The 27,019-nt window shown below is 40.0% G+C and overlaps 1 protein-coding gene across 8 annotated transcripts in view; it reads left to right on the plus strand.

The window, feature by feature from the left end:
- YAP1 (Yes1 associated transcriptional regulator) overlaps positions 1 to 27,019 on the plus strand; it is a 125,476-nt gene that overhangs the window by 65,005 nt on the left and 33,452 nt on the right. For 4 of the 8 annotated variants that reach the window (XM_065945611.1, XM_065945609.1, XM_065945613.1 and 1 more), the window contains exon 4: positions 20,130 to 20,249. In XM_065945611.1, the coding sequence (XP_065801683.1) occupies positions 20,130 to 20,249 (120 nt within the window). The remainder of the gene's footprint in view (positions 1 to 20,129; positions 20,250 to 27,019) is intronic. The other 4 variants (XM_065945608.1, XM_065945612.1, XM_065945610.1 and 1 more) reach the window with 1 other exon arrangement.

Raw genomic sequence — 27,019 nt, forward strand, 5'->3', positions numbered from 1 at the left:
GTGTGATTTGTAATTGGCTAAATTTCTGTTATTATTAGTCACTCACTCATGTCTGACTCTTTGCAACCCCATGGACTGTAGCCTATCAGGCTCCTCTGTCCATGACATTTTTCCAGGCAAGGATACTGGTGTGGGTTACCATTTCCCTTCTCCAGGGGACCTTCCCAACCCAGAGATTGAACCCAGGTCTCCTGCATTGCAGGCAAATTCTTCACCTCTGAACCATTGAGAAATCACTTAAAGATGCACCTAGAAAGGGTTCTAGAGGCAAGACTTACTTGATCCTAGAAAGAAATTTATATTCTTTAACTCTCCGTTTAATTAGCAAGACAGTGAACTTTGTAAAAAGGAATTTGAAATGTGAGGAAAAGAAAATTACAAAATAAAAGGAAATTTGAATAATTAGTAAAATAATTCTACTTTTCTTTACATTAAAATATTTAATATATACATGTATAAAAGTACACACAAACCGTATTCTATTAAATTGATGATTGCCCCTTACAAGTTACATTAAATGTATTATGTTTATGGCACGTTGTTGTTGTTGCTCAGTCACTCAGTAGTGTCCAACTCTTTGCAACTCCACGGACTGCAGCACGCCAGGCTTCCCTGGCCATCACCAACTCCCAGAGTTAGCTCAAACTCATGTCCACTGAGTCGGTGATGCCATCCAGTCATCTCATCCTCTGTCCTCTGTTGTTCCCTTCTCCTCCTGCCTTCAGTCTTCCCCAGCATCAGGGTCTTTTTTAAAGAGTCAGTTCTTCGCATCAGGTGGCCAAAGTCTCGGAGCTTCAGCTTCAGCATCAGTCCTTCCAGTGAATATTCAGGACTGATTTCCTTTAGAATTGGCTGGTTTGATCTCCTTGTAGTCCAAGGAACTCGAAAGATTCTTCTCCAACACCGCAGTTCAAAAGCATCAATTCTTTGGTGCTCAGGCTTCTTTATGATCCAACTCTCCTTTTATGCTCCTTAGAAGAAAAGCTATGACAAATGTAGACAGCGTATTAAAAAGAGGTGACAAAAGGTCTGTATAGTCAGAGCTGTAGTTTTATCATGTATGGATGTGAGAGAGAGTGTGTGAGAGCTCCATTTATATGAAGATTTTTATTAGTAGCTTGTTACCAATGACTCACAAGATTGCTGAGTCTTAAGGCAGCAGTATAAAGAAAATATATCCTGTGATAATCCAGAAATAACTTGGTGCCAAAGGACAGGTGACTGTTGGATTATTAAAAATGGCATAAGCCTTGATTTAAATGATGCAAAGTCAATGAACCCTCTATTGTCTGCTTTTCAGAAATCTACCTTTGATAACAATTTGATAAAATCAAATGTCTTGTTACAGGTACATTTTAAGGAATTCATTATTTTCATGGTTTAAGTCTGGCATTTATTTGACTAATGCCTGAATCTGCCAATACAGCACTTTCTGATTTCCCCATTATGAAAACCTGCATGGAATTCCTAGGAAATTTGTCAAGATGGGTGGAGAAAATGCCGTCTTGATCGTGGAAGATGATGCATGTTGAAGGAATTTGCTTAGCACCTCCATTGCTGTGGGGGACGCATTGAGAAGCAGGCAGAGTGGGTCTTAGAGAGGCGCCTTGATATTTGCCTATTGTGTTACTTCTGCTTTGTGTAATCTCTCTCAGAGGACCAAATTCCAGATGGGAAAGAGAGATTGTTACCAAGGAAAATATGACACAGAGCAGATGTAAAATGTAACAATAACAGGTGAAAGGTTGATAGTGAGGTTTTTAACTTTAACAAGCACAGAAGAGGTAAGGATGTATGAAAATCTCAGTACAAAGCTGACCACAGAGTTTAGAAGTTGCGGATTCCTACTTCATGTGTTGTGGTTCACAAGCGTTTAAGTTCTGCTTTTCACCTTTGGAGTGAACTCAGGAGGAGTTTAGAATAAGGGTTAAAGATCAAGGGCCCTGGGTTAGGTGGACACAGGTTTGTATCCCAGCTCTGTCTGTTAATTGACTATAAGATCTTGGATAAAGGAGTATATTGTGCCTCATTTTTCCACTTGGAAAATGGAGTGACAATAAAAATAGTAACACTGAATTTGTAGGGCTGTTGTGAAGATTAAATGAAACAATCTTTATACAAAGTGGGTACATAGAAATTATTATTAACAAAATACAGCGCTTGGTATAATATACTGAATAATTAAGTGTGATTTCATCTGATATTTTACAATTTAATCAGTTTACATTACCTGGTAATTACTGTTCAGTTCAGTCGCTCAGTCGTGTCTGACTCTTTGCGACCCCATGAACCACAACACACCAGGCCTCCCTGTCCATCACCAACTCCCGGAGTTTACTCAAACTCATGTCCATCGAGTCTGTGATGCCATCCAACTGTCTCGTCCTCTGTCGTCCCCTTCTCCTCTTGCCCTCAATCTTTCCCAGCATCAGGGTCTTTTCCAATGAGTCAGTTCTTGGCATCAGGTGGCCAAAGTATTGGAGTTTCAGCTTCAGCATCAGTCCTTCCAGTGAACACTCAGGACTGATCAGCTTTAGGATGGACTGGTTGGGTCTCCTTGCAATCCAGTTACTGTTACTTCATTTTAAAAAGTTTGTTATAATCTTTTACCACACTATCTTTAGGGCTATGTTTACAAGCTTTTTAACACCAAGTGTACATCATTGGTTCTTATTCAACTCACATGTTATCTGCTGACTTTTAGAGTCACATTTTTTCCATTTGGTATAGAAGGTGTAAGAGTGTTAAATGTAAATATGGTTTTCTGCTCATAGGTCAAACTTTTTCCTTGATTCTTAAAGTTTTTTTTATTGTAAGATGGAAATAATCTGCCAACATGAAGTTGTAATGTATGGAAGAAGACTATACTAAAATATACCAAATGGGAATAAAACTATAATAAAGCCCAACATCGAAGCAGTGACATACAAGACAGAGGCAGTGTCCCAAATAATCTTTTTTAAACCAAAATAACTGCTTTTTTCTCATCTGCAAATTTTGATAAATTAAGAAAGGTGACCACAGGAAAAGAGAAAAGAGTAAAAAGCAAAAAACATAATAATCCCAAATGAATATAATCCTTAAGAAACTCAGTTTGTTTTATTCAGTGTCTTGATTTATTTGTTAATTAAGTTCCTGAAAAGGTTAATAATATGGAAACAAGAACCCCTTTTTTAATTTAAAAATATGGACCAGTCCATTTCATGTTAATTAAAGTTATCAGTAAACAATATATAGGGATTATGATGGTAAAAATATTTATTTGTGAAATAGAAAAGATAATCCAATTAGAGTGTCCAGACGAGTTTCAGATGACAGTAGCTTGCAATTGTATCTTCAGTATTTAGGAGTTGTTCCAAGTTAGTGTTAGCCACTCAGTCGTGTCTGACTCTGCGACCCCATGGGCTATAGCCCGCCGGGCTCCTCTGTCCATGGGACTCTCCAGGCGAGGATACTGGAGTGGGGTGGCACTTCGTCATCTTGGTGGCTTCATGGCATTCCTGCTAATGAAACATGTCACTCATGTCAGGGCAGCTAACGGCCTGTATGTTACTCTGCTGGTGAGAGCTTCTCACTCCTTCTACACTGGGAGTCATTCTTGATATTGACTAATTCCATTCATGATTTTTAACTGAGAAGTATTTCCTAAATAATATTAAAACTCAGAATACCTGAGCAAGACAGCAACATTTGGCAAATGAAACAATGTGTTAGCTTTATTCTGAATCTACTCAGTTAATTTCTGAAATGACTCTCAGAGCAAGACACCCTCCAGGCCAAATGTATCAGTAGAACTTTAAATTCAGTTATTCTGGAATCAAGGCATGTGTTTATATGTTACTTAACATATTGGCATGTACAATATATGTTGTTCGATTCTTTGCATCCCCACGGACCTTGCTAGGCTGCTCTGTCCATTGAATTCTCCAGGCAAGAATACTGGAACGGGTTGCCATTTCCTACTCCAGGTGATCTTTTCGACCCAGGGATTGAACTGTATTCATATATTTAATTATATGCCCTATTATTTCATACAAGGTAATTCTTTTCTGTCTTCTTTACTCTAGAGGTTATCTTTGAAAGCAAGGGGAGACATATAGAAGCTCAGGATTGCTGAGGTCCCTTGATCTGATCTTAGAGCATGAAGAGCAAATATTTTTTTAAATGTATTAAAAGCCTCTTAAGTAATCATATGGGAAAGTAAAGTTCTTTTGAATTCTGAAAGTTACTAAGAATTTGTTGTAAATACTGAGCCTAATGGGAAAAAAAAGGATATAAGCTTATTTTGGTTACTTTAACAGGCCAACTTAGAAGAGTGAGAGGATATTGTTAAAGAATATACAGAAAAAAATTGATGCATACCATTGCTACCAGCTCTTAGTAAAATGAGTTATTAGATAACGGTGTTTAAAAATACAAATGTCCATGTTCAGCTTTTCTACAGTGATTATTTGTAGAATTTTGGAAACTTTGCTCAGCTTTGGAGTAGAAAGGATAAAAAGATTAAATTATTTACATTTAAGAACTAAATAAATGCCTGTTTTCATTTCTTCTTTTGATAAGTTTTGGATTATTACTTTTGCCTTTGCTACTGGTTTCTAAATCCTTCTGGCTATTCTCTGCTGTAATAATTTTATGACTCATAAGAGGAATATTTGTGCGAAAGATTAAGATGCTAATTCTTTTAAAATGATGTCCATAGACTACCATATATAGCCAGCATCAGTGAAATGAAAAAAATCCTGCAACAACAGAGTTTTTCCAAATAATATTTTCTTTGGAGTTAAAAAGGTAAAGAGGTGATAAAACTTTAGGTTAAAATTTTACCAAAGGTCATTACTCTATTGGAACATTTCTGAGGTCTAAGTGAGCTTGTAGAAAGCTAATCTTTTATAAATTTACACACTAAAGCTATAAGCTATTAAGTTAAAATCTTAAGACTCAAGTTACACTTAAGAAAGTTTGAAGAGTTTCATGTTAGAAGGTTCTCTGAGCTTGCATTTGACCTTTTCCTCTGGGAAGTTCATCTGGCTGTAACAGACTAACTGATTTAAAAGTCTTCTTATTCAACCGTGAAACAATTGAATTGTTCCCTTTCTAAATTACTCATTCAGCAGATATCAATTACTCTATTGTAATGGCCACTTGGCTTATGAAGTCAAGGTAAAATAATTTTCCCCTTGCAACAGTAAATGCTATGGGAGACACACACATTTGCTCATGCCCACAGCAAATGCTGAATATTGAACATGCGCAGAGCACGCTCTGAATCATAAGAATATAGAACAGAAACAAATAGACAGTGTCATCAGTTAAAAATGGAAAGAGAAAAATAGTTAAGAATCAGAGAGGGATTGGGGATGGAGGGAAATGATCATTTTAGATAGCTTCTCCAGGATGGCCCTGTGTAATCAGTGATTTTTGAGCTTCAGTTCATTAAGAGCCATGCAGATAGCTGGGGAAACAGAAAGGAATGTTCCATGCCTATCGCAACAGCCAGATCAGAGGGGCTGAGGGACATTTGAAGAACAGCAGGAAGGCCATTGAAGCTGGAACAGAGCAAGTGAAAAGGAGCATGGATGGAAGCCATATTATATAGGGATTTGTAGGTTTTGAACAGAACAGGGACACGATCTGAGTAAGGTTTTTAAAAGTAGGAAGATTACTTACTGGGCAATTGAAATAATTCAGGGGAAACAATGGACCAGGGTGTTTGAGGGGAAATGATAAGAAGTAATTGGACTCAGAACCTAAATTTTAGTAGATGAGTGGGACTTAAGTTTACGGAAGAAAGGGGAAGATAAAGGTAGCATTTTGTGAGAGATCACTGAGCCTGAAATCCCCAGCCCTATATAACTTGTGATAGAACAGTGAGGAAGTGAGACTAAAGACAATTAAAATGGCTGGGTCCTGAAAGGTTTGGGAGACCAGTAAAAATGATTCCTTTCTCGGGTTCTTCTCCTATGGAAGGGAAGACCTGTGGGTTTCCTGTTTTTATTATCCAGTCATTTAATCTTTGAGACCAGGTTTATTTTATCATAAGCTTATCTTGATATTATATACAATTTTTCATAAAATATGTATATTGTTAGAGCAAAATGGCGGGACTTCCAAAAAAGAGTTGAAGTGACTCTTTGTAAAAGTATCTATTATAAGCCCAGCCCTTTGTCAAGCACTTTCTCCTTTTAATCCTTTCAACAATTAGTTGAGAAAGTACTTATGTCCATTTTGATGAAGAAAGTGAGCATCAAGCAAATCAGGAATTTGCTCAAGGTTAGGTGGCTAATAATTACAAATATTGGATTCAGAATTTGAACCCAGGTCTGTCTGAATTTAAACCTTTCATAGTTTTCTTTAAAGTGTGCTGTCTCTAATTTCATTTATAATGCATAGAAAAAAAAAAAAACAAGCAAGACATATTAGTTTTCTTTTTTTTTTCCAATTATTTTTATTAGTTGGAGGCTAATTACTTCACACATATTAGTTTTCTATATTGTAAATCAGTTCAGTTGCTCAGTCGTGTCCAACTCTTTGCGACCCCATGGAGTGCAGCACACCAGGCCTCCCTGTCCATCACCAACTCAGAGTTTACCCAAGCTGATGTCCATCGAGGCAGAGATGACAGCCAACCATCTCGTCCTCTGTCATCCCCTTCTCCTCCTGCCTTCAATCTTTCCCAACATCAGAGTCTTTTCCAAGGAGTCAGTTCTTCACATCAGGTGGCCAAAGTATTGGAGTTTCAGCTTCAGCATCAGTCCTTCCAGTGAACACCCAGGACTGATCTCCTTTGGGATGGACTGGTTGGATCTCCTTGCAGTCCAAGGGACTCAAGAGTTTCCTCCAACACCACAGTTCACAGTATTGTAAATCAGTGGTTCTCAATTCATAATGTGTAAAGGAATCTCCTGGAGATATATATGTTTTTTTAATGCAGATTCTGATTCTATAGATCATGGGTGAGGCCTGAAATTCTGTATTTCTAACAAGTTTCAAGGAGGTGCTAAACAGCTGATTCATGAACTACATAAATAGAAGACGCTAGAATGGTGAACTTAAACCTATAGAAATGTTATTAAAGATCCACTTTGTTATTCCTATTCTTATTTTATTTCTATATTCAGTTGGGGAAAAAAAGCTTTCCTAAGTACCTATTACGTATGAATGACTCCACCATTTCATATGAGAGCTCATTTAATATAAGAGCACTGCAAAATGTAAACAACTTGTAAGAAAAAAAAAGCCTGTGATCTGTAAAAGCGCAAACTGAGAATCAGAGAAACTGACTTGACCAAGATTAGTCAATCATTCTTTTCACAGGTAAGTTCTTAATCATTTCAGCTCAACAAACTTCAGTTGTATTTGGTGGTAGTGCTAAGCCCTAAGAAATATAAAGACCAAAAAAGTCCAAGTACTTCCTTTAAGACTTAAAGCTTCCTGGGAAGACATGCCAGGATGTAGGCAAATGAGTGGAGTTCACTGAGGCATCTACTAAAATGAGACATGAGCAAAGTGGCTGGGGACACAGTTTATGGTAGTGAGTAGAATACAGGTAAGTAGCAGTGTCGAAATTCCAATCTAAGCCTTAAAATGTATCAGTTCAGTTCAGTTGCTCAGTCGTGTCTGACTCTTTCGACTGCAGCACGCCAGGCCTCCCTGTCCATCACCAACTCCCAGAGTTTACTCAAACTCGTGTCCATTGAGTCGGTGATGCCATCCAACCATCTCATCCTCTGTTGTCCCCTTTTCCTCCCGCCTTCAATCTTTCCCAGCATCAGGGTCTTTTCAGATGAGTCAGTTCTTCACATCAGGTGACCAAAGTATTGGAGCTTCAGCTTCAGCATCAGTCTTTCCAATGAATATTCAGGACTGATTTCCTTTAGGATGGACTGGTTGGATCGCCTTGCAGTCCAAGGGACTCTCAAGAGTCTTCTCCAACACCACATAGTTCAAAAGCATCAATTCTTTGGCGCTCAGCTTTCTTTATGGTCTGACTCTCACATCCATACATGACCACTGGAAAAACCATAACTTGGACTAGACGGACCTTTGTTGGCAAAGTAATGTGTCTCCTTTTTAATGTGCTTTCTAGGTCGGTCATAACTTTTCTTCCAAGGAGGAAGTGTCTTTTAATGTCATGGCTGCAGTCCCCATCTGCAGTGATTTTGGAGCTCAAAAAAATGAAGTCTGTCACTGTTTCCACTGTTTCCCCTCTTACTTGCCATGAAGTGATGGGACCAGATGCCATGATCTTAGTTTTCTGAATGTTGAATTTTAAGGCAACTTTTTCACTGTCCTCTTTCAAACTTTCATCAAGAGCCTCTTTTCTTCGCTTATGGCTAGAGTTTAATCTTACCTTTGCATCCCCATGAACTGCAGCACGCCAGGCCTCCCTGTCCTTCACTATCTCCCTGAGTTTTCTCAAACTCATGTCCATTGAGTAGTGAGTTGACTCTTAACATCAGGGAGCCAAAGTATTGGAGCTTCATCTTCAGCATCAGTCCTTCCATTGAATATTCAGGGTTGATGTCTTTTAGGATTGACTGGTTTGATCTCTCTGCTGTGTAAGAGACTTTCAAGGGTCTTCTCTAGCACCACAGTACGAAAGCATCAATTCTTTGGCTCTCAACCTTCTTTATGATCCACCTTTCACATCTCTACCTGACTGCTGGAAAAACCATAGCTTTGACTATACGTTATACGGACTTTTGTCGGTAAAGTGCTGTCTCAGCTTTTTAATACTCTTAGGTTTCTCATAGCTTTTCTTCCAAGGAGCAAATGTCTTTTAATTTCATGGCTGCAGTCATCGTCCACAGTGATTTTGGAGCCCCAAAAATAAAATGCATTACTGTTTCCTTTGTTTCCCCATCTATTTGCAATGAAGTGATGGGACTGGGTGCCATGATCTTAGTTTTTTCAAGTTGAACTTTAAGCCAGTTTTTTTTTTTTTTTCCACTCCTCTTTCACTTTCATCAAGAGGCTCTTTAGTTCCTCTTCCCTTTCTGCCATAAGGGTGGTGTCATCTGCATATCTGAGGTTATTGATATTTCAGCTGCAATCTTGATTCCAGCTTGTGCTTCCTCCAGCCCAGCATTTCTCATGATATACTCTGCATACAAGTTAAGCAAGCAGGGTGACAATATATAGCCTTGACGTACTCCTTTCCTGATTTGTAACCAGTCTGTTGTTTCATGTCCAGTTCTAACTGTTGCTTGTTGACATACACGTTTTTCAGGAGACAGGTACTGTGGTCTGTTATTCCCATCTCTTTTAAGAATTTTCCACAGTTTGTTGTGATCCACACAGTCAAAAGGTTTTAGTGTCGTTAATGAAGCAGAAATTGAAGGTACCACTCAAAAAACATGGAGAACACTTTTTATCTATTCTAGTGCAAAATGATAAATTCTGAGTTAAACTCACTGTTAAAGAGCAGATACAAGATAAGCATTCAAAAACTCAAAAACAAGTGCAATTTCTATTCACAAGTAGGGAAGAATGTTAGTAGTGGGATGGAAATTAAGAAAAGCTTCACAAAGATAGAATAGGAAAAGAGGGTAGGATTTCGGTGGCTAAAAATCATGACAGCTCAGAAGAGACAGGCTGGGGTTTGTGCATTGGGGATATGTGTGGAGGTTAAAAGTGCATGACCCTGCTGAGTACTGGAAAGACGGGCCATGCCAGAAGGACTCACTTTGAATGGATTACTAAGTTACTGATGTGCTAGAATCATCTCACCAAAGATGCGCATGATGCATAGGAGAGGAATGAACCTGTGTGTGTGTGGGCGAAGCCCTCTTGAGGAAGGTGTGTCCACACTGAGGAGGGAAGAGGAAGAGTTGGCTGAGCAAGGCAGATGGGAGAGTAGCTGCCTCTGGGAGGTCCTCGGAGAAGGGAGAAGAGCTGGCAGGACTGAACCCAAACTGAGTGAGGTGGGCGTGAGCTGTAGTGGTGACACATTAGACCCTCTTCAGTGTGCTGTGTAATGGCTGGCAACAGAGGACCTTGGAGAGTCCAGTGAAGATTTGGGAAGTTTTCTTGGTGGCCTTAGGGAGCTCTGAGTCATAGAGCTGCTTCCTCAGAGGAGGTGTGAGGCAGGATGCTCTTCAGTTCAGTTCAGTTCAGTCGCTAAGTCATGTCCGACTCTTTGCAACCCCATGAATCGCAGCATGCCAGGCCTCCCTGTCCATCACAAACTCCCAGAGTTTACTCAAACTCATGTCCATTGAGTCTGTGATGCCATCCAACCATCTCATCCTCTGTCATCCCCTTCTCCTCCTGCCCCCAAGCCCTCCCAGCATCAGGGTCTTTTCCAATGAATCAGCTCTTCGCATGAGGTGGCCAAAGTATTGGCGTTTCAGCTTCAGCATCAGTCCTTCCAGTGAACGCTCAGGACTGATCTTCAGGATGGACTGGTTGGATCTCCTTGCAGTTCAAGGGACTCTCAAGAGTCTTCTCCAACACCACAGTTCAAAAGCATCAATTTTTCAGTTCTCAGCTTTTTCACAGTCCAACTCTCACATCCATACATGACCACTGGAAAAACCATAGCCTTGACCAGACGAACCCTTTGTTAGCAAAGTAATGTATCTGTTTTTTAATATGCTATCTAGGTTGGTCATAACTTTCCTTCCAAGGAGTAAGCATCTTTTAATTTCATGGCTGCAGTCACCATCTGCGGTGATTTTGGAGCCTGAAAAAATAAAGTCTGACACTGTTTGCACTGTCTCCCCATCTATTTCCCATGAGGTGATGGGACCAGATGCTGCCATGATCTTAGTTTTCTGAATGTTGAGCTTTAAAACCAACTTTTTCATTCTTCTCTTTCACTTTCATCAAGAGGCTTTTTAGTTCCTCTTCACTTGCTGCCATAAGGGTGGTGTCATCTGCATATCTGAGGTTATTGATATTTCCCCTGGCAATCTTAAGGTTGCTTAAGGATGCTCTTAAGGTACATAAAATGTGCCCTTGATTAAGACCAGCTGGAAGGCTACTGCTAAAATGTAGTCATGGAAATATGAAAGTCTACATTTAAGTTTTATTTGAGGAACAGGGACAATTGTATTGTAAAGTAAAATCACTTCAAAATGTGAGGACATGTTTTGTGGAGTGTAGGTGTGCAGTTGGTGGAGGAGAAGGACTGGTGTCCCTGTGAGAAGTATTAAAGATATGAGAGCCAACTATATGAATATGACCAAAGTGATGAGATTTCATGAAAGTTCTAGGAGAAGAAATTTTTAAGAATACTCCTTTTGGTTAATGTGTGTCATAATTGCAGTATAGTACTTAAAAGCATGCGTTCTGGAAAGCTAGAACTATCTGGGTTTGAATCCACCCTCTGCCAGTTACTAGTCTGGGCTAAGTAATCTGGGGCAACTTTCCTGTGCTTTGGTTTCCTCATCTGTAAAGTCAGGATAATAATGGGACCTATACCTATACTATGCTTTTGAACTGTGGTGTTGGAGAAGCCTTCTTGAGAGTCCCTTGGACTGCAAGGAGATCCAACCAATCCATCCTAAAGAAGATCAGTCCTGGGTGTTCATTGGAAGGACTGATACTGAAGCTGAAACTCCAGTACTTTGGCCACCTCATGCGAAGGGTTGACTCATTGGGAAAGACCCTGATGCTGGGAGGGATTGGGGGCAGGAGGAGAAGGGAATGACAGAGGACGAGATGGTTGGATGGCATCGCCAACTCAATGGGCATGAGTTTGATCAAGCTTCAGGAGTTGGTGATGGACAGGGAGGCCTGGCATGCTGCGATTCATGGGGTCGCAAAGAGTCGGACACGACTGAGCAACTGAACTGAACTGATACCATGGGACTGTTAAATGAGTTAGTATATGCTTGTAAAGAACTTAGAACAATGTAGTAATGCAGTTCATGATTCATTATAAATGTCAGAGACCAGAATTTCAAAACTGAAATTGGTCAAAATTAGATTGCTTTGAAAGATGTATTGCATATACTTTTTCCAGCTGCTCTTAATTTTCTAAGGAAACTACTTCTTGATAGCCCTGTACTTTGAACAACTTAGCAGGTTTTGTTTAGTAAACTTTCAGTATCCTGGGTTACTTCTTTATTCCTGAGTTGTAGGGCAGGTGAGAGGGAGAGATTGATCATCTCACTTGTGGTATAATCCGGACTTTCTGGTTTGATTAGACGTTGCAGATGGTTTGTGAGTCATTCCTGATGCAAGAGGGTCCTTAGGCAAGAGCAGGAAGTTGGTGTTGAGTCACCTTCAGTATTATGACATCGAATATTTTGTTTTCAAGTATTACAGGAAGTTAGTGTTTATTGTAGTAGTTTTTCAGCTAGTAGCAGTAAATAGTACATAAAAATTTATTTTTCCCAGGGATAAGTAATTCTAATTTATTAATTATAGGCTACTACTATTTCTTGTTTGTCCTGATTCAAATTTCTCACCCTCTTTACATCTTATTAAAGTGATGACCTCTTACTCTTTACCTTCATGTCCAGGGCCTACTTTTTATCTCCTCCTTATCCCCAAAAGACTTTGCTGCGGTGGTTAAGCCTAATAGCCTAGCCTTTGAAAACTCCCACACCTTTCCCATGTCTAAGGGTCTGCCTCTCATGTGTGTGCACATTATCTGGGATGAAAATGTTTGTTGCCCACTTGTACATCTGTAGAGGTAATCCGTCAATTTGGAAAAATCGTTAGTATCCTTTAGGATTGGTGGTCCCCTGTAGGTATTCCCCAGTCCACCATTGGCCGGTTAAGATGCTTGGCCATCTGCTGATGGAGCCTGGGTCTTGACCACACGGTGACCGAAGCGTCAGCCCCGCTTCCTCTGCCCCGGCCCGGCCCCTCCGCGCCCCCGCCTGGGATTCCGCGTCCCCGTTTGTGTTTGCGTCTCTGCCCTGAGGTCACCAGCAATGAGCCCCTTCTTAGTCCACGTTTCTGAAAGACCGTTTCAGATTTGATTTGGCTTTCTGGGTTTTTTCCACTGCGCTTGTCATTAGTCAGCACTGTACTCTACATACCTGTCTGTCTTCCTGGCGAGACCATAATCCATGAAGCAGGAACTGTTTTGCTTATTGCTCTATATCCAGGGCCTGGATTAGTACTTGAATAGTAGGGGCTCAGTACATACTTACTGAATAAAAGAGTTTGCTACATCCTTGTGCCTTTAATTTCGGTGATACTTAATAATGGAGAAGTTGAACTTAACACGGAAAGGATAAAACAGGATGTTTTTCTCTCACAGTCGTAAATGAAGAATCTTAACTGGACTTTGTTTTGATTGCATTACTGTCAGCCAGCATGTATTTGTGCCCTTCTTAGTAGTAGTCACTCTGCTCAACAGTAAAATAGAAAACTGCATAATATACACTTCTCTGTTCAGGTATTTCAGTCTCGCCTGGGAGAAAACACGTATAGACAGTACCGTGTGATAAGTATTATGGCATTAGGTATAAAGAGAACATTTTGTTTGCACAAAGAGAGGACTCTTCATTTGAATTGAGAAAGTGAAGAGGTCTCAACTAAAAATGGTTTGAAGCTCAGTTAAGAGTAATAATAATTCCCACGGATCACACCAGTTTAGTTGCCTCCAGAGTCCTTACTCTTCGTTACAGTCTGGTCATTAGAAGCCAAAAAGAAATGTATCTGGTCTACTTCTCCATGATAGTTGCTTGGGCCGTTTCAGTTTTTTAAAAAAGAAGCATTCCCCTTCTGCTTTATCCTGATAGAGGTTGAGCCATTTGCCTCATCTTATTCTAGCAGAGGTGACTGTGTGCTGTCCTCAGACATGGAGTGCTTTTGATAGTTTGGTCTCTGAACTGCCCCGATGCCTAACAATGAGCAACTGTAGTTTCATAAAAGTTAGATAAATTCAGGTAACAGTTATATACCAGCTAAAGAATTTTAAGTAGTTTTTTTTTTTTTTTTTTATATCATTGTTGCTCAAAAAATGTGTTCCTTGGACCAGCAACGTCAGCACCATCTGGGCATTTTCAGGCCCAACTCGAGACCTACTAAATCAGAAATTCTAGGGATGGGACTCAGCTTGCGTTTTATCCTAAGTCATTAAAATATCACTACTTATTTCATGGACTCCCTATTGGAGAAGTTTTAATATTTATGATGGTAAAATCAGGATGTAAATTGAACTCCAAAAGTTTCTGAATATATTTTGAACTATCTCTGTAGTCCCTTCTTGTAAATCTCATTTTGTGAGAAGCCCAGATTCCCCCACAGACTTACTGACTTTATTCAATTCCAATTCTAGCCCAAACAGATGCTTGAATCAAACTTTCAGTAGCCTGTGCGACTTGATGATTCAGAAGATATATCATTCTTGCTGTCTCAGCTTCTTACGGTTATTCAGCAGTTAGCTTAGTTTAACACAGTGACTTAGAAACCTGCATTATCAAGTTACTGAATTTCATCCCAAGAGCGTTTAAATAAAAATTCTCTTTGTGTGTGAATAAAGCACAGATCTGTTATTGTTTATTTAGTTCATATTTGAGATTGAAGATTTTTTTTTCTTTTCAGTTTTGTTTTTTCTATTAGAATTTGATTGTGATGTGATGCAAAACTTTTTAAAGGTAATGTTTCCTCATCTACTCCTTTGCCTTTGATCAGTAGCTTTTTCTGTAAAGAGGACATCCTGTTTTAGACAGTCTCTTTCCATACATTAAATTTTTACCTAGTGTTAAATGAATATAAACATAAAAGCATTCTTTTGTGTTTAGTATATGTATTTGGTATCCATTTGAATGCTTATAAAAGTTTACTTTGATTATTCTACTTTATATGTACGTATTTACTTCTCTAATTAGAAATATGGGTAAGAAAATAGGCAACAGTCATTACATTCTTTTTTTATACCAGTCTTATCTCTCCTTTATATCTTTATGTCTAAAATTAGTTGTTTAGTCACTCAGTCGTGTCTGACTCTGCATCCCCATGGACTGCAGCACACCAGGCCTCCCTGTCCTTCATTATCTCTGGGAGTTTGCTCAAACTCATGTCCACTGAGTCGGTGATGCTATCCAACCATCTCATCCTCTGTCGTCCCCTTCTCCTCCTGCCCCCAATCTTTCCCAGCATCAGTGTCTTTTCCGATGAGTCAGTTCTTCACATCAGGTGACCAAAGTATTGGAGCTTCAGCTTCAACATCAGCCTTTCCAATGAATATTCAGGGTTGATCTCCTTTAGGTTGGACTGCAGTCCAAGGGACTCTCAAGAGTCTTCTCCATCACCACAGTTCAAAAGCATGAATTCTTTGGCTCTCAGCCTTCTTTATGATCTAGTTCTCACATCCATACCTGACTTCTGGGAAAACCATAGCTTTGACTAGACAGACTTTTGTGGGCAAAGTTATGTCTCTGCTTTTTAATATGCTTTCTAGGTTGGTCATAGCTTTTCTTCCAAGGAACAAGTGTCTTTTAATTTCATGGCTGCAATCACCATATGCAGTGATTTTGGAGCCCAAGAAGATAAAGTTAAAATTAGAGGTTTATTTTTTGTTTTTAAATTGAAGTATAGTTGATTTACAATGTTGTGCCAACCTCAGCTGTATAGAGGTTTGTTTTTGATTGTTTATACAAGAACAGAACTGGTGGAAAGTTTGCTAAATTTAATTTTTGAAGTCTACTGTTTTTAGTGAAATCCTCAATATTATACTTAATGACATACATGAAAAATACTTGAGAAATATGATTTATATAGGCTAAATAGCTAATGATTTAAACTTAGTGTGAATGAATAAAGTCATTATTTTGCTCTGCAAAGTTAATGTATAGAAACACCTGCATAAGTTTTGGGGATGTATATATGTTTTTGAACAGCAGCACACTGTATGATTTTAAACAGGGTCTCTGATGTCAGATTGCCTGGGTTCAGATCTTCATCTTGGGAAAGTTTGCTCTGCGGTCTGCCTTGGGCAGGTGATCTGCCTGAACGTCAGTGTTTCATCAGTGTGATGGGGTTAAGTACAGGGTGTGCAGTGGTAGTGAGAGAACTGGTGTGTCGCTGCGGGGGGGACAGCGCATTGCACAGTTTGTAACAAATTCAGGACAAAGCGTGGAAACAACTCTGATATGTAACACTGGGATAAATGAATTCTAATATATCTGTGTAGTAAGATCTGTGAAGCCATTAAAAAGAATGAGAGAGACTTACGTGTTAAGAAAAGCTGTCCATAATAGATACTAAGTGAATAAAAGCAAGTATGGTTCAGGTATAGCATGACATCAGTAGTTATGCATGTGTATTACAAAATGAGCACAGGAAAGATAATCCAGAATCTATCACAAAATGAAAGTTCGGTTTTTCTCCTGGAGAATAGATTACAAGAAACTTCTCACTTTTCCATTTTACTGTTCTACAAATTTTAAACACTTTTTAGGATGTCAAGTGAGCTGTAAAAATGAAAACACTTAAGGAGCAAAAAGCACTAGATTAATATCAAGTCATTCACATATTCTGTTTATAATAGGATGTGTGATGCCACTCACCCTCTCTGATCTGCTTCAGTCCATCTGTGAGGATTCAGCCGTCAATAATTTCCAGCTCTTTTTCTTAACCAAGTAAGAAAAAGAATGGTGACAAGAACTGGTGACATGTTTGCTAAATTTAATTTTTGAAGTCTAATGGTTTTAGTAAAATACTAAATATTATACTTAGTGACTTATATATGAAAAATACTTGAGAAATATTATTTATATAGCATAAATAGCTGTATGTATGGCTACAGTCCTTGGGGCTGCAAAGAATGTAGTGTTTAAGAAAAGAAGCAGGGAATCCATTCCCTTAGGCAGGTTTGCAGGCTGTGATGGAATCTGTCAGGCCACTTTGCTGATGCTTCCAGCGATGCACCCAGTGACTTCTGTGGCTTGTTCATCATCGTGTCTTAAGAACTTAAGGATTTTATTACTTGTTTTTCAGACTCATTCAGCCATCTTCTGCAATTAAAGTTAGTAACAAACCCTTGGGCTTCCCTAGTGGCTCAGTAATAGAAAATCCCAACTCAATACCTGGGTCGGGAAGATCCCCTGGAGAAGAAAATGGTAACCCACTCCAGCATTCTTGACTGGGAAATGCCATGACCGAGGAGCCTGGTGGGCTACAATCTGTGGGGTCGCAGAAGAGTCGGACACAACTGAGCGACTAAACAGCAAGAGTTCTGAAGTTTCTGACTTCCTAGGGGGGAGGCAGAGACCGAGGTGACACTCACGGCTGCTGAGAAAAGGGGTTTGGTTCCTACGTGTTTACCGAGTCTGCTCCCCACTCACCTCTTAGTAAACACAGGATACCTGCAGCAGAGTCCCAGCTCTGGACATAACATCGTGTGCAGAACTTCACACCCAGGACTGGAGGAGGGTCTTCCCCCACGGTCTCTGTAGTAAGAGTCTAGAACACTTCAGTTGCACGTGCCTGCATTCCCTAACATGATTTTGACCCCATCAAAGAAGATCTTTGATACTAGTGTAATAGTAAATTGGTCTGTTCTTGATGCAGATGGAACTGGCCTAGAATTAGGGCCTCGGTCCCATGGGCCCGTGTGAGTGGTCTGTTGGCCACAGTTCCTCTTCCAGCACCACTCACAAGGCTGTCTTGGACTGCCAGTACAGTCGGTCCCCTGCACACGAAGGAGTTCTATTCCAAGAGCTTGTTCATAAGTTCAACAGAGTTAGCCTAGGTACCCAACACACACAATTAGGCTATATGGTATTGTACTGTAATAGGTTAATAATGTTTTTTCAAAAATAATACATTAAAAAAACACACAAAAAATGAAAGTTCCAATCTTGCAGTGTAGTACCTTGAAAAGTACGGTACTAGAGTATGACGGTACTAGAGTATGACGGTGCTAGAGTATGAAGGCTGGGTACTAGAGTATGACGGCTGGCGTAAACTGGCTTCAAGTGAACAGGCAGGCTCCTGACGGGGGTGGAGCGGAGGTGGGGGACGGGCGAGTGGCGCATCTCAGCGATGGGAGGCAGCGGGCAGGCTGATCTCCCTCCTGCCGGCCCGGGAGCACAGGCTCCTTGCTGCATTCAGCTCTGTCCTCCTTGAAAGCACGATGGGACGATGCTGGGTGGAACGTGCTGTGCTGCCGCGCCCTGTACAGTGGAGTGCACAGAAGCACAGCCACGTGTAGGGTGTGCACGCGTGTGAGTGTGCGCCAGCACCCGAGCAAACGGAAACACGGCTGGCGTGCATGTTTGCGTCTTGCAAGTTCACAGCTTGAAGGCTCGTCTGCAGGGGCTTACTGCCTAGAAAAAGGGACCGTTCCATTTGTGCACAGGAGACACACTTAGTGTCTAATCTCGGATGTGGGAGATGAATAAGAAGTTGTGGGAGTGAGAGGGATGTCACGAGGGAGGGGGCGTGTGTATACTTGCGGCTGACACACATTCCTGTGTGACCGAAACCAACACAACGTTGTGAAGCAGTCACCCTCCACTTAAAGTTTTTTTAAAAGTTTAAAAATGATGAAAATTTAAAGAAAAGAAGTGTTATGAGGAAACTGGCTCAGGAATCAGGCTGCTGGGTTTGAGTATCATCTCTGACGCTGGCTCTGTGATGTGCGGCTCAGCCGCCCTGCCTCAGTTTCCTGTTGGAATGGAGATTGTCCTGCTGCTTGCGTCCTCAGTCATCGTCTGCATTAGATGAGTCCATGCGTGTGTACCTGGCACCGTGCCTGGCGCACAGTAAGCAGTCAGTTCCTGTTGGTCCGTTTCCCTTTGCCTCTCCTGATCCTCGTGGGGGTGGGAAGTGGAGGAGACAAGAGGAAACGTGCCTGGGTTTGATCACTTATGCCAGGCCTCTCATTTCCTCACTGTTCCCTCTCAAAAGCAACTCGCTACCCTCATAAGGATAGCATCATCTTGGTGGTGGTTTAGTTACTAATTCGTATCCGACTCTGTGACTGCGTGAACTGTAGCCTGCCAGGCTCCTCTGTCCATGGACTTCTCCAGGCAAGAGCACTAGAGTGCGTAGCCTTTCCCTTCTCCAGGGGATCTTCCCAACCCAGGGATCAAACCCAGGTCTCCCACTCTGCAGGTGGATTCTTTACCAGCTGAGCCACAAGGGAAGCCCAAGAATACTGGAGTTGGTAGCCTATCCCTTCTCTAGCAGATCTTCCTTTCCCAGGAATTGAACCATGGTCTCCTGCATTGCAGGTAGATTCTTTACCAACTGAGCTACCAGGGAAGCCCCACAGTGATAGTGAAAGTCGCTCAGTCACATCCGACTCTTTGCAGCCCCATGGATACAGTCCATGGAATTCTCCAGGCCAGAGTACTGGAATAGGTAGCTGTTCCCTTCTCCAGGGGATCTTCCCGACCCAGGAATCAATCCCAGGTCTCCTGCATGGCAGGCAGATCCTTTCCTGAATGAGCTAGGAGGGAAGCCTAGCATCATCCTAAACTTCTGTGTTCTTAGCCCTGTCTCCCAGGTGTTGCTTCCTCACGCTGTAGTTTTGGAATTTGTACCTCCTTTTTCTTCCGGAGAAACGTGCCTCCCAGCAGTCTTGGTCCTTACTCTCCCCCCCTTCCCACATCTCTAACAGACTGAAACTTCCAGCCCTGTCCCCACCTCCTAGCAACTTCTGGGCTGCTTGAGAACCAGCTCTTTCCCTCCGTTTTCTCCATTACAGTCTTCTTGGTGTGTCAGTCACATAAAGAGTGGAAATCAGTGGCAGCTGGCAGGCTACGCTAACTGTGCTCTGCATTGAGCAGTGTTTGTGATGCCGCAGCGCTGTGAGAACTCCTCGTGAAGAGCTCTGGGGCCTCTCGGAAGGTGCTGTCACGAAACAGGCTGGATGGGGGGACAGCCCTGAGCTGCAGCACTCCGCATCTTGTGTTAACACCAATAGTAATTGCTCGGGTCATGACTTCCAGAGAGTTTTCCCAGAATCTGAAGTTTGTTTACATCTGTGTCTCTGGGGATGTAGATTTTATTATTGGATAGTTTCTCTTGGAGGAGAAGAATCAAGTATTCAGGTGTACCTTTCTACCCTGAACACATCTTAAGTCTACTTTAATGAGTTGTATTATGTCAGGATGTGTTTTCTTTTTAAATTAGCACCTCTCCCACTTTTTTAATTTTTGGGTGCACAAAGTAAAAACCAACCGTGATTTTTTTTTTCCTGTTGTTTATAGGTCCTCTTCCTGATGGATGGGAACAAGCCATGACTCAGGATGGAGAAATATACTATATAAACCACAAGAACAAGACCACCTCTTGGCTAGACCCCAGGCTTGACCCTCGTTTTGGTAAAGGTTCATCTCAAAATCTTTTTAAATATTTCTGATTACTGGTTTTTGGTATGTGGATTTTGGAAGGTACATTTAAATTAAGTTGCGTTGCTTTATAGTTTAAAAAAATGACTGCCTAGCCAACTTACCTAGTACTATGCTTATGCCTTTCACTTTAAACTTGAATTTGGATCTAAATCAACTTTTTAGCTTTGACTTCTTGGGATGGGATTGGAGGAATTTTGTGGTGGTTTACTAACCAGACTCACTGTTTCTTTAACATTTTTGAGAAGCACAGTGATCTTGTTTAAAATGACCTTTCTAGCTATAGAAAGAATCAGGCTGTTGCTTCATCTAAAACCTGAAATACCAGCTTTTGTCGGTGAGTGACCTGGTGTCTGCTTATGCTTAACTTGAGAGAGCAGTGACTCCCATCCTGTGTTTCGATGTTAAAATGTTTTCTGTCCTCAGCTGGGGCAGGGACCCTGCACGGCCAGTGGAAGCGTTTCCCCTTCTCTTCGTTTCTGCCCTCACTCCCCAACCCCACACCCATATTTTAAGGGTTTTGTTTTGTTTTTTTTTTTCTTTGTTTTTCATTTAGAAAACAAAAAATAAAGCCATATTTCTCCCTCAAATCAAATGACAAAAATCACCATTTGCACAAAGAAATACTTCCCTCCCAAATGTGCATATCTTGATAATAGTATACAAGCTCTTTGGGGCCTTAATATCCGTATTTTTTCAGTGTTTTCCTTTTCTTCAGTTGGGTTTCTGAGATATTTTCCCAAAGCCATGGAAAAATGAATCTAAAAAGGAGCAGATCATTGTGGTTTTAAAGCTTTCGTCTTGGACTGGATGTAGCTAAATGAAAACAATGTGCAGATCACCGAGTAGGTCAGACTGGGGGAACTCGGAGCCTTTGAAGCTTTGCAGGGGTTGACCTAACAACAACTGCGGGGCCCTTACGGGAAAGAGGAGTTAACTCCTTGAATGCCATCAAAACACAATCTGGGCAAAAGGGAAGAAAGAGAACTCTACCCAGGGCTGGGCAAAATAACTGCCCTGTTAGGAATGTTCCGAACAGCTCTGTGTTTGTATGTATACCTTTTAAAAACCCCGATGTTTGGGTTTGCTCCCCCAAGCTCACCGGTTGGTCAGTGTTAGGAACTGATCCCCTATTCAGGTAAAGTCAGAGTGGGATCAGGGCAGAGACTGTCACTTTGACAGATACCTGGTTTGGCTTAAACGCGAGCCTTTTGAGCTTCAAGACCTATTTGGGTGTTAAAAAAGTAATGTGGCATGTTAATAATTTGCAACTTCAGATTCTATTTAATACTTGAATAAGCCCTTGTGGTCGAAACAGGAAACCAAGTAAGGTAGAAAATTTAATAAATGTTGCCATTTGTATGGGCTAGAACGATAACAGCCATGTTTCCTCAAATCATCTTTAATGAAATGAATTCAGCTTGTCCACATTTGGAAATTTTTAAAAATGGTACTGTGGGATTTTTTTTCCCTCTACATGAGGTTATGAAAAAGGATGATTAACTCTTAGCTAGCTATAGAAATCAGCAGTTGGAACAAAGGTTTTTGTTTTTAAGTATTTTCAGTTAATAAAAAGTGAAGTAAAGCAAGTTGGCTATGAGCTTAAGTAGATCCATTAATTACACACACAGCTTGGTCTTTTGTTTTAAATGGAAGAAAGTACCAAAAAAAATAATAGTCTCCCTCCCACCTCAACACATGTACACAGAGCATACAATTAAGTATGCCAAGAAAAGGTTTCATAAATACTCTTACTGCTTTTAGTTTCCCTTTTTGGGCCCACTGTTGTATGTGTATTCCAGACAGGCTTGACAGCTTGCCAAAGCTTTTTATTTTGTGGCCCGACTTCTAATCTGTTCCAGACCTTTTCAGGCAGAGAGCTCAAGTGTAACTGACGCGGAGCAGGAAAGGGGAAGAAAGTAGTGTGGGTCTCTGACCCACAGTGACAGCAAAGAGACGAGCTGTTAGCTGCTGGACTTGAAGGAGTTTTCCTTGAAATCTGAAGTTCTATGGTAGATTGCATTTTATCTGCCAAAAATATAAACTATCCCCTTTCTGACCCTTTGAACCATGCAAAGACCAACAAATGATAAGTTATTGCCTTCATGGTTGTGGAATTTGCTTTCCTATATTCCCCAAATCTGTATCAAAGTATTTACCATTTTTTACCTTAAGTTGACCTATGTCTTTTGACATTTTAGAGTGGAAAATACACCTGACCTCTGTGTAAGCTTTGGCTTGATCACGTAATTGCCTTCAAACACCAACCTGTCTTATATTTCTGTTCTTTATCAGATAGTTTGGAATAATTATATTTAGAATAATTTTTTTAATCAGTTCTTCACATCCCCCATGAAGTTAATAAATTATCCATATAATATAAATTTAGGAAATTCATAATTTGTTATGCATTGGTTCCTTTTTATCCGATTTTCTTGTTCTTTAACATTTAAAAACTATATCTTTAAAGAAAATTATTGAAGTTTTTATTTTATGTTGATTTACCGTATTAGTTTTAAGTATATCACTTAGTGATTCAACATTTTTATAGATTATACTCCATTTAAAGTTATTACAAAATAATAACTGTTTCCCTGTACTATGTTTTTCCCTATTGCTTATTTTTTATACATAGTAGTTTGTATCTCTTAATCTCATACCCTTTTCTTGCCCTTCTATAAAAACTATATATTTTTGACATTTATATTATTTTACAGCATTGATTGGCAATTTGTAACAAATCATGAGGTGACATACAGTGGCAATAAGAACTAGCTGATACTGGCTGTGAAGAAAGGAGGGCTTTTATCTATTTTTAAGGAATCATACTAGGACCGTTTTTACACTTTATTAAAGAAAGTTGATGCTTGAATATTACACAGGTCATTAAATTATTTCATATTTACACTTTTTCCCCCTACAGATTTTATGCTTGCAAACATAAAAAGTCTCAAGTTTAAACATTTTCTTATACATTGTAAAATTATTTATTTTATATAATATAGCCATATGAATATTTCCAGTGACAGCCCTAATGAAAGCAAACAAAAAAATTACAGTCCCATTCTTCAGGATGAAAAACCTGTTCCAAAGTACTGATGGTCAGCAAACTGATCTTTCATGTAATGTCCCTGTTTATGTGAAAGAACATATTAAAGTATTAGAATCTGTGTTTCTAGAAATAAGTGCTGATGGGACCACTGGGATTAAAAACACATTTGGTGTAAATAAAGTACTGGAACTAGCAATGTGGATTAAATAGGTGTATCTTTTGAGTCTTAAAGGAGGTAATTAATAACCTAGGTTGGCAGAAACCCAATATCCTTTGGAATCACTGACAGCCTTTCTGTGAGTACACATTCTATGCATGGAAATGTAATAGGTAATTAAAACCTAGATGTTAATTTCGGTCCTTGGTTTCAAGGCATCCCAAAACTTGCTTTTCATTCACAAACCAAAAGTTGTTCAGCACACCTTTCTGATCACAGTTAAATATTTTGCATCAGTAGTTAAAGGTCTGTTAAATTTTTTACGTGTTCAGACATGCATTAACCTTTTCCCTTTAAGAGCAAATATTTCCAATAGCTGTTAAAAGTAATATTTTGCTTTCGATAAAGATGCACCTAATGACCAACTAAATATCTTGCGTCTACTGTAGCGGAAGGGAAGGCCCCAAAGGCTGTAGGAACTAACTCTGTAACTCCACTAATGGAGTCTTAGGTAGCTAGGATACCAGCATCAGCTCATTTGAACTTTTACTGAAGCAAGTCTCTTGATTATCCAGCATTAAAAACAAGTTTTTCCTTTGTTTTTGTTTTCCTTACCCTCTTTTAAATATTACCTAGTGATCCTAAAATGTCAGTTTTGGTTGTGAACTATATTATTAACTACTTAGGGCGGGGAGGAAAAGCTGTTTCATTGTGTTTTAGGTAAATAGAGCTGTTGCTAACTGCAACATCTTCAAACAGATAAATCTCACCAAGTTTGGCACGTAAAAGCAACTTGTGACTCTTCTCGTCACCTTTCCTCAGAGGAGGAAGGAGGGGGTGCCCTGGGCGCTGAGAGCGTTTAGCGCCCTGACCCCTGCATGCTGAGCCACGGTGCCACCGAGTCCTGTGCCTGCAAACCCACCAACGTCGCTTAAAAAACACTGGGAGAGGTGGGGAATACTGCCCCAAGTCTGAGTTTCTCTGAGGACTAAGAAAATCATGACTTACCAAGTTGCATAGTTAAGTGACATAACTAGAATCTGGACTTGATCTTTCGACACCCAGAATTTTACAGAAATATAGGTTACAAGCAGTTAATCTTTCAGAAACACACCTAAGTCACCAGTACTAATACATGGAAATTTCAGAGGGAGGAAGATGACAATGGTTAATGCATTTACTTATGTACTGTGACTTACATATTGTGACTCATCTTGAGGAAATTACCAAAGGTAGTGAGTTTCCAGTTACAGAAGTGAAACCAGTTGAATTATCAGGCCTCACCTCTGCCGCATCCTTAAGAGATTACCTTCCAACCTCATCTTTGACCTTTCCCTTGACTAGGAGCTTTCCACGTTACAAGGCAGTCCATTTTATTTAAGGAAGGTTCTAATGACAAGAAAGTATGTGTTCCTTTATTACTCAGAAGTTTACTTCCGTTCAAATTTGTGAATACAGTCCTAATATCAGAACGTTCTCTTTTACTGTGGTTTCTCTAGTTTTTCCATGCGTTAGGAGTTCTGAGTTCTTTACCAGTTTAATTCCCTTCTTCTGGATGCCTCTCATTTCACTAGTGCCTCTTAAAAGGTAACACTCAGTGTCGTTTTTAAATGCACATCATGCAGTGAGAAAAACAATTACAACACTTCTCTCACCTGGCATTTTGTATGACCTTGAAAAATCCTTTGGAAGAAATCAGTTAGCATACTCTTTTCTCCATAGTAGTTGCATAATACATTCAATATGAATTTGAATTAAACTGTGATGCAGAAAAATTCAATATGAATTAAATTCTGAGATAGAAAAATGTACCTTCTCAGTTAGAAATCAGGAGACCCAAGTTATTCTGGTATCACAGTATAACCAATTCATTCAGAAGGATACTTGACTTCTGAGCTTATTTGGACTCATATACTAGATGTTTTAAGAATATTTCCAGTCCTTAATTATTGTCCTCTCCGACTCTTTGCAACCCCATGAATTGGGGCCCTCCAGGCTCCTCTGTCCACAGGATTCTCTAGGCAAGAATACTGGAGTGGGTTGCCATTCCCTTCTCCAGGTGCTCTTCCAAACCCAGGGACTGAACCCCAGTCTACCACATTACAGGCAGATTCCTTACCGTCTGAACCACCAGGGAACCCACTTCTTAATTATTGTGACTTAATACAATATGCTAGAGTATGAACTCTTCAGCGGCGGCTTTGGATCCTTGCTTAGGGTTATTTCTCAGTAGCTTTCTGGATTTGAGTGCCCTGAGGTTTCAAAGATGCTTTTGAACTATTTATTGCACCATTTAAGTTTAACTTTTAGCCCTCTGGTCACAGCTGGAAATTACTTGTGAAGAGGAGACTAGGAGATCTTTCAGCTTAATCTAAAGATAAGCCTTATCGCATGGTGAGTATGCCCAGGCAAACATCTGACAGGGACTGGCCGGTGCTGGATGGAAGGAATTAAGTTTTGTCTCCACTGTGGAGCTCTGACACATAGAGGAATTGAAACGTGCATGTGTTAGCAGGGTTCAGCTTTACTGCCTGAAAGATGGACACAGTTTTGGTGTGCTCTGTTTCTGAACTTTCGAACTTCCCTGAAGTTGCTGTAATAGAAGGCCTGATGTTAGCTGATTGGAAGTATGACTCCAGGCCATGTGCTCAGTGCAGCTCAGTTTAAAACACACTGTTAGAGATTGTTACAAATTGTTGCCCTCACTACTTTTTTTTTTTTACTTAAAAAAAACAAACACTGAAATGAACATTTTGATGTGTAAGGAATATTTTTGGAATATCAAAATTATTTTGGAATAATTTTGGAATATCAAAATTAGTTCAAACTTGAGGTTTGCAGTTTTAGTCTTTTTTTTGTTTAATTTATGTTTTATTCATGAGGATAGTGTCAAAATAGTCTATTATTCATATATTCAATCTCTTCTATTTGCTGAGGGTGAGTAGACATACACGGTTGTTGTTCAGTTGCCCAGTCGTGTCCAACTCTTTGCAGCCCCATGGACTGTAGCACGCCAGGCCTCCCTGTCCGCACCATCTCCAGAAGTTTGCCCAAGTTCATGTCCATTGCATCGGTGTTGCCATTCAGCCATCTCATCCTCTGACACCCTCTTCTCCTCACATACGTTAATGAGGTGATATTAATACATAGTTTCTATTTGATGATGGTTCAGTGATACAAATAATTATATAGTGAAGAAGTATTTTTCTTTGCATAACGAATGATAAATTAATGATTTGTGTTAATAAAACTCCTCCCATCAAACATAAGAAAATTTATTTTTAAAAGAAACCTATGTTTCAAGTTATTTGCATCACCTCTGCATTAATAGCAAGTGTCTTATAAAAGGCACTGAAGAAGAGATCCATTTGGTGATGCCACTTTTTGTGCCAACCCAGAGATTCAGATAAACAGAAAAAGAGATTGTAGTCTTCCATAGGGAAAAGCCAGATCGATTTCTGCTGAAATCAGTTGGAGTGACTTAGAAGGGGAGTGGTTCGTATTCTTTGTTTTATGCTCATGTTGTTCTGCTACCCTGGT

This window comes from Muntiacus reevesi, chromosome 9, assembly GCF_963930625.1.
Source record: "Muntiacus reevesi chromosome 9, mMunRee1.1, whole genome shotgun sequence".
Classification (NCBI taxonomy): Eukaryota; Metazoa; Chordata; class Mammalia; order Artiodactyla; family Cervidae; genus Muntiacus; species Muntiacus reevesi.